Source organism: Macaca nemestrina, chromosome 6 (genome assembly GCF_043159975.1).
Source record: "Macaca nemestrina isolate mMacNem1 chromosome 6, mMacNem.hap1, whole genome shotgun sequence".
In the NCBI taxonomy this organism is placed as follows: domain Eukaryota; kingdom Metazoa; phylum Chordata; class Mammalia; order Primates; family Cercopithecidae; genus Macaca; species Macaca nemestrina.
In genome coordinates, this window is record NC_092130.1 from 83342109 (window position 1) to 83350880 (window position 8772).

Genomic DNA, 8772 nt, shown 5'->3' on the forward strand with positions numbered 1-8772 from the left:
TTCTATCATACATCCATTCACCTGTTCATCCTTCCATTCACCTGTTCATCCTTCCATTCATCCATCTATCGTCCATCCATCCATCCATTCATCCATCCATCATTCATCCATTCTTTTATCATCCATTCTTTCAGCCACCATCCATCCACCTGTTCGTCCATTCATCCATCCATCCTTCCATCATCCATCCATTCACCTGTTCATCCTTCCATCCATCCATCATTCATCCATCCATCCATCCATTTTATCCATTCATCCATTTATCCATCCATCCATCTATCATCCATCTATCCTTCCATCATCCATCCACTCACCTCCTGTTCATCCTTCCATCCATCCATTTATCCATTCATCCATCCATCCATCCTTCCATCATCCACCCATCTTTCCATCATCTATCCTTCCATCATCCATCCATTCATCTGTTCATCCTTCCATCTATCCATCATCCATCCATCCATCCATTTATCCATCCATCCATCATCCATCCAGCCATCATCCATCCATCTGTCCATTCATCCATCCATCCTTTTATCATCCATCCTTTTATCATACATCCATTTATCATCCATCCATTCACCCGTCTATCCATCCATTCACCTGTTCATCCATCCATCCGTCCATTCATCCTTCCATCAACCATCCATTCACCTGTTCATCCTTCCATCCATCCACCTGTTCATCCTTCCATCCATCTACCATTCATCCATCCACCATTCATCCATCCATCATTCATCCATTCATCCATTTATCCATTCATCCATTTATCCATTCATCCATATATCCATCTGTCATCCATCCATCCTTCCATCAACCATCCACTCACCTCCTGTTCATCCATCTATCCATCATTCATCCATCTATCCATTTATCCATTCATCCATCCATCCTTCCATCATCCATCCATTCATCTGTTCATCCATCCATCCATCATCCATCCATCCATCCATCCATCCATCATCCATCCATCTGTCCATTCATCCATCCATCTGTCCATTCATCCATCCATCCTTTTATCATCCATCCTTTTATCATACATCCATTTATCATCCATCCATTCACCCGTCTATCCATCCATTCACCTGTTCATCCATCCATCCGTCCATTCATCCTTCCATCAACCATCCATTCACCTGTTCATCCTTCCATCCTTCCATCCATCCACCTGTTCATCCTTCCATCCATCTACCATTCATCCATCCACCATTCATCCATCCATCATTCATCCATTCATCCATTTATCCATTCATCCATTTATCCATTCATCCATATATCCATCTGTCATCCATCCATCCTTCCATCAACCATCCACTCACCTCCTGTTCATCCATCCATCCATCATTCATCCATCTATCCATTTATCCATTCATCCATCCTTCCATCATCCATCCATTCATCTCTTCATCCATCCATCCATCATCCATCCATCATCCATCCATCCATCCATCCATCCATCCATCATCCATCCATCTGTCCATTCATCCATCCATCTGTCCATTCATCCATCTGTCCATTCATCCATCCATCATTCACCCATCCATCATTCACCCATCCTTTTATCCATCCATTCACCCGTCTATCCATCCATTCACCTGTTGTTCCATCCATCTGTCTGTTCATCCTTCCATCATCCATCCAATCACCAGTTTATCCTTCCATCCATCCATCATCCATCCACATATCCTTTTATCCATTCATCCATCCATCCATTATCCATCCATGCTTCCATCATCCATCCATGCTTCCATCATCCATCCATCCACCTGTTCATCCTTCCATCCATCCATCATCCATTCACCCATCCATTCATCCATCCATCCATCCTTCCATCCATCCTTTCTCCCATCCATCCATTCACTGTTTGTCCATCCATCCATCATTCATCCATCCACCCACCAATCTACCTATTAATCCATCCCTCCATTCATCTATCTGTCAATTTGTTTATCCATACATTCATCTACCATCTATCCATCCATATGCACATACATCATCTACCCTCCACCCATCCATACATTATCTACCCACCCATACATACATACAGACATACACACATCATTCCACCCATCCATCCATCCATCCATCCATCCATCCATCCATCCATCCACCCATCCACCCATCCATCCATCCACCCACCCGTCCGTCCGTCCATCCATCCATCCATCCATCCATCCATCCATCCATCCGTCCATCCACCCATCCCAGCATTAATCTATCCACACACTCATCCATCCATCCATGTGTCTACATCTCCTCATCCATTCATCCATCCATCCACTCATTCCTAAGCCACTGCTGAGCACCTGTTGTGTGCCTTTTTCCTCCCTCCAACTGGTTCCCTCATATCCTCCCCCAGTGGCCAGCATCTTCTCCCTGAGGGCAGAGGCGCAGCCCCTCACAGTGCCCAGCACCTGCTCAAATACAGCACATGCTCAAATAATGTGACCACTCAGTTAACACACAGAAGAACTTGCTCCAAGCAACACGTGGCACATCTCCTTACAAAATGAATCTATCATAGTGGCTGTTTTCAGAGGCTTTCCCAAACACAGTGTGATCCAGAACAAATTGTGAAGCCCACGAGCCTGGTGAAGCTTTCATTACTGAGCACCTGCTGTATACCTCCTTGAGCTGAGGAGAGGGATCAAGAGCTCATGGCCAAGAGGGGACCAGGCCCACCCACAAACACTGTTGATGTGGCAGGGATGTGGCAACGCAGAAAGGAGCCAGGGGATGGGCTCCCAGCAATCTGGGGGCCACGGAGACTGGTTTGAGTGCAGGGGGAGTGGGCTAGGGCTAGCCCTGGTGGTAGGATTCACAGGTGTCGGGCTCCTGGGCTGCAGCTGCTCAGTCATCTCCTGGCACTCAGGTGCATCAGTTCATTGTCCTCATGCCAGTGGTGGGGGCAGCCTTAATGCACAGGGTATGAAAAATGCTCAGGTGTACCTGTAGTGTGTGAGAGGAAGGAGGCTGGAAAAGGTGGGCATGGCCACCTCACCAGGTGTGGGTCTTGAGGGAACTTCTGTCTCCTTTCAGGCGGCACAGAATGTGGTCCTGTACACAGGCGACCCCAACCTGGGGCCGGAGCTGTTTGAGGCAGCTGGAGACATCTTCTTCAGTGGGGCCTGGGAGTGGGAGAAAGCTGTGTCCTTCTACCGGGTGAGCTGGCCTGTGGGCTGATGTGGGTGGGCCTCAGGGGGGCACCTGGAGGGCTGAGGCACAGGTGTGGCAGGGCAGAGGCCTCCCACCTGGAGGCAGGGCCACCCATGCACATGCTAGTTTCCAAGTGGTCTCACCGGGCATGATATTGACCGTGCCCCTGCCTGGGACAAACGCTCGGGGCCTGGATGTGACAATGGCTCTACCCTTGTACCTGATGATCTCAAGCAACCATGAGCGGGAAGTTCTGTCCCCATCTTTCAGATGAGGAAACTGAGGCTCAGAGAGGCACAGGGACATGTCAGAGGACACACAGCATGTCAGTGGGAGGCCCGGGTCTGCATGCACCCCGAAGTGGGACGGCTTCTCCCTTCCTCTGAGCTCACGGTGTGGCTCAGCCCTGGGCACAGATAAATGTGGTGTTTTTAGAGCAGAGAGGAGTGCTGGCTCCCTCGAGTCAGACCCCCGGTGGCCAGGTGGGAGAGACGGGTCTGAGGCTGCCGGGTGTAGCTGGATGGGCCTCAGGTGACTCTTCAGCCCCCAACTTGGGTGTCTGAACTGTGTGTTATCCCAGAGCACAGAGCTGTGTGGAGGTGCAGGGGTAGCTGGGGTGTGGGAAGCTCCAAGCACATGTTTGAGCTCTGAGGAGGGCGCTGGGCAAGGTGGGTGCTACGGGAAACCTGACCCCACCTGCCTGTGTGGTAGGACCGGGTCCTGGCCCTGGCAATGACTACGGGCAACCGCAAGGCGGAGCTGCAGCTACAGCTGTGCAACAAGCTGGTGGCACTGCTGGCCACACTGGAAAATCCCCAGGAGTGCTTGGAGTTTGCCTACGTGGCCCTAGCACTCAGCATCACTCTGGGTAAGTCCCCTGAGCCCCACCCTGCCAGGACCCACACTTTGCCAGAGCCCAGCCTCCAGGACTGCAGGGCAGGAGCTGAAACAGCTGCTGGATTTTCCTGGTCTCCTGTCCAGGCAGGCAGATCTGCCCAACTGGCTTCCCCGTCTGGCTGTGTGGCACAGCCCGAGGTCTCTCACGCAGTGCAGAGCTCCCTGCCTGACTGAGCTCTGTTTCCTCTGCCTGTTCCCGCTGCTGACCACAAGGGCCGCCCAGTGTGCCCTCTGCCTTCCAGACATGCCAGGCATCTCATTGGTCCCTGTATGTGCCAGGCTGAGTGGCATATTCCCTTTCTCTTGTACCCTTCCCACCCTCATCAACCACACAGCTCTCTGGCTGATAAAATCCCAATTCCCCTTCCAACAGTCTGCCCCTTAAGGCCGGGCATCCCCTGGTGCTGTGCCAGGGTCGTCTGTCCCCCTCCAGAGACAGGGAACCGTAGGCAGGCCGCGTGCCCCAGCGCCTTGTGCCCTGTGGCCCAGTACACAGTAGGTGTGCAGCTGACTCCCCAAAGTAGGGGGCTCCGATTGTGACACACCCAGGAGGAGTCGGATGTTATGTCTGTGGGTTGCCTGGAGCCGGGGTGCCTGGGAGCACCTGGACTGCATGGCTTTTGGGCTCCCCTGGTTAAAACCAGTGAGCATAGGCAGGTGGCTATGTGTAGGCACAGAGCTGGGCCATCCAAGTCCGACTTTGCCAAAGCCTCACAGTAGACAGGGGCAGGCCTTATTAATTCTGCTTTGCAGATGGGAAAGTGAGTCTGGGAACCCAGAAGGGACTGGCCAGAGCTGCCCAGGTGACCGCAGGTGCCTGGAGGCAAGCCAGGTGTGCTGCCTGGGGTCTGCATACCTGCTCCAGAGGGGCCTGTGCCCTCCCTGCCCCAGGGAGCCACATCCTCACACCTGCCCCTTTGGCCTCCACCCCAGGGGACCAGCTGAATGAGCGCATGGCCTACCACCGGCTGGCCGCCCTGCACCATCAGCTGAGTCATGGCAAGCTGGCGGAGCACTTCTACCTCAAGGCCCTGTAGCTCTGCAACTCGCCGCTGGAGTTCGACGAGGAGACCCTCTACTACGTGAATGTGTACCTGGTGCTCGGTGACATCATCTTCTACGACCTGAAGGTGGGTGGGGAGGGGCAGGGCTTGGGGTGTTCCCGGCCCCCTTGGAGTGGGATCTCCACCCAGACCCCAGAGGCCTGGGTTCCAGCCTTCCTTAGGAATGGCCCAGTGGCCTCCCTGGAGCTCTGCATGTGGCTGGAGGAGCCGGCAAGGTCAGCAGATACAACCCAGCTCCCAAGCTGGCCAGGCCCCACCCTCAAGAACTCAGTCTCAGCCAGGGAGGCTGACACATGAGTGGGCAATGGTGTCCTCTGGATAAAGAAGGAGGATTGCAGTCGGGGGGCCCTCCTGGAGGAGATGACACCAAAGCTGATTCTTGACAGTCAAGTGTCAAGTTGCATTTAACAAAGAAAACAGGGTCAGGAGAAGGACATTTCGGAGGACGGCATCATCCTCGCATTGAATCAACGTTGCAAGATCCAACCCAAATCCTGGCACCTCGTCTAGGAAGCCTGCCCAGGATGCCAGCCTGCACTGAGCAACTCCTTCCTGGAGTTCCGAGACACCTTGAATTTTCACATCACCCAGGAAGGGTGGGGTGGGACCAGTGTCTTACCATTGGGTTCACAGACAGGGAAACCCCAGCTCAGGGCAGGTGCGGTGGGGCGGGGCCCCAGCCAGCCAGGCTGAGGCCTTGCTGGGTCGGGTCTGTCTCGAGGGGAGGTGCTGTGCTCCCTCTGCCCCCAGCCCTGCAGGGGTGGAGAGCTGGGACTGTCAGACTCAGACCTGGGGTGTCTCCACCCCTCTGCCCAGCAGGCACCGCCCCTCCTCAGCATCGCACCGGCACCGCGTCAGTGCTCCTTATGGGCTGAGGGGCCAGGGCACTCCAGTCCTGCGGCCGAGATCTTGGGGGCCTTAGAACAACATGAGGAGCTGGGGCAGCCCTAAGACCCCGCCCCGTATCCCCCACCGCAGGCCTGGGGCTGCCCCGGAGGCCCCCGCCCAGTGCTGACGACACCTGGTGGTCAGAAGTGGTCCCTGTGGCCTCCCAAGTCCCAGCCAGACAGGGAGGTGCCAAGTGTCAGACCTAGAGGGACGCTGCTCACCGCTCAGGGGCTCGCCTGGGACCCAGGGGGACGGGCCTCCCAGAAGAGGCCTTTCTCTGTTTTGGTCAAGCCTGCCGCCCACTCCGCCTGCCCAGGAGGAAGGAAAGGGCCAAGTAGTACCTGAGAGGCCAAAGTCCACGGTTGGGGTTGAGGGGCAGAGGCCTCCTTCACCTCCTTCCCATGCACAGCCCTCCTTCCCATGCACAGTCTTCCTTCCCATGCACAGCCCTCTGGGCCTCATTGTGACTATGCTGTCAGCGCAGGCCAGCTTCCCACAGGGAGGCCCCCTTGGAATTCCCCAAGGGCGGCTGTCTTTCCAAGGCTACACCCTCCTCCTTGTATAGTAGGCTCTGGACCCAGGGCCCAGAGGAGTAGGAGAAAAAGCCGGGCTGCATGGGGCCTGGAAGGCTGGCAGAGAGGCAGGGGTAAATGGGCATCTTTGCCGATTGCCTCTAAAAAGGGGTCCCCTTTAGTCTACACGTGAGAGCGAGCCCTGGAATAGGTAGGATTAGGTGTGTCCTGGCTCAGCCTGCCACTCACTAGCTGCTGCACACACTACAGGCACATGGAAATGCACACACAAATGCACACGGGCACAGGCACACGCACACGCACACACAGGCGCGCACACACAGACACGCACACACACACAGACATGCACACAGGCACACAAACACGCACAGACACACACACAGGCACCCAAATATGCACAGACACATGCACAGGCACACGCAGAGACATATGCATTGGCTGGCTCCTTCCTGTTTAGTTGGGATGCCCCCACCCCTTCAAGAAGCCTTTGCCTTCCACCCCCGGCTGAGTCTGGGAACTCCTGGGCCCCCCACAGGCTCCTGGGCTTCCCTCTGCCACAGCCCGGGCCACCCTGTGTGGTCAGTGTTCACTCCCAGGTCCCTCAGACTGGGAGCAAGGACATTAGGCTCAGCCACGTACCCAGTACAGAGTCCAGTGTTCGGCTGGGCCGAGGGGCAGTGGATGAGCAGTGGCGGTGACTCGGGGCCTTCTCACGCCCCTGCGCCGTGTGTGGGGCGGGGCAGTGGGGGAATGGACTGCTGCATCTTGGACTTTGTCCTTGGCCCTGGGAGTCATCTTGAGATGGTAAAGAGGGACAGGCTAGGCATGGGTCTTAGGTCCCTTGGGTGACCCCATGTGGAGGAGGCGCCTGGGGAGAAGCCGGGTGGGGGATGGGAGGGTCAAGGAGGAGGTCTGGGAGACGGCATCCCAACCCAGGGATGGTGAGTTTGAGCCAAAGATGCATTGAAAATGGGAGTGGATGTCTGGGGAGTCACACTCCGTCAATATTTCAGGGAACATTGCCAGAGAGAACACCTGTGAGATGGTTTTGTACCTGGCCTGTCCCGTGGAGGGCCTGGAAATGGTCAGCATGGACAGGGGCCAGAGGGGAGCCTGGGTCACTCAACGCTGTGCCCCTGCTGTGGCTTGGAGCCACGGGCCCTGCATGGAACTCTCAGAGCAGGCAGGATCTGCCCTGACCTCAGCCCATGGGGAAAGCAGCCACTGCCTGCAGAGAGGGTGGCACTGGGGCAGGAGACTTGGGGTGAGTGGGGCGTAGGGGCAGTCAGGAAGGCTTCCAGGGGTGTCAGGGTCATCCCCACCTCCTGCAGCTGAGACCACAGCAGTGTCACAGGCTTCAGGGTTCATGGGGTGAGCCAACATTGGCTGGACATGTGGAATGACCTGAAGACAGGAACGGCCTCTGGGAAGACGGCCTCCGAGTCCCCCTTTTGCTGAGCATGACCTGTCCCCTTCAGGACCCGTTTGATGCAGCCGGGTACTACCAGCTGGCACTGGCAGCCGCCGTGGACCTGGGCAACAAGAAGGCACAGCTGAAGATCTAGACGCGGCCGGCCACCATCTCCCACAACTTCCTCCTGGACCGTGAGAAGTCGCTCTTCCTCTACCAGAAGGCCAGGACCTTCGCCACAGAGCTCAACGTCCGCAGGGTCAACCTGCCTCCTCTGCCACTCTGCGGGTGGGCCCCCTGGTTGGCCCCCAGCCACCCTCACTGAGGACAGCATCCGAGGGAGTGGGTTTTGTGCAAGGAGGATGGTCTCCTCCTCTCCTGGTGTCTCCCGTGGCTCATTTTCTGGGAAATGGAGGCATGAAAGCAGGGTTCAAATAGCAATAAATGGTTTTTTTTTACAATAACATACCGAAGTCCCCAGGGCATCCTTCCCTGTGTGCTTCCTGGGCTGTGTCTGGGGGCCATCTCCTTCCCTGGTGGCAGCCCGCTGATCTTGGGGATGAGAACAACTGTGAGTCCAACAGACCTGGGCCAGGTCATCATGAGCCTCGGTTTCCTCGGCGGCCAGAGGGGAGATGGTGGTGGAACTCTGGGCAGCTCCTTGCTCTCCCTGCTCAGAGCTCTTGCTGTAGGTCTCGTGCCGCCCTTGCCTTTAACCTTCAGGCCACTGTGCCTGGATGTGGGGGCTGCTAGTGTCCCTGTTCGCCATTGAAGAAATAGAGGCACAGAGAGGTTAGATGTCTGGCCCACCGTCACACAGCAGGTA

The 8772-nt window shown here is 55.8% G+C and overlaps 1 protein-coding gene across 1 annotated transcript; it reads left to right on the forward strand.

Moving 5' to 3' along the window:
- The first annotated feature begins 3161 nt into the window (after positions 1-3161).
- On the forward strand, positions 3162-8424 carry LOC139363814 (SH3 domain and tetratricopeptide repeat-containing protein 1-like). The gene is made up of 3 exons (XM_071098674.1): positions 3162-4021; positions 4984-5180; positions 8014-8424. The coding sequence occupies exons 1-2, from the start codon at positions 3886-3888 to the stop codon at positions 5085-5087; spliced, it is 240 nt and encodes a 79-aa protein (XP_070954775.1). The 5' UTR covers positions 3162-3885; the 3' UTR covers positions 5088-5180; positions 8014-8424.
- The last annotated feature ends 348 nt before the right edge of the window (positions 8425-8772 follow it).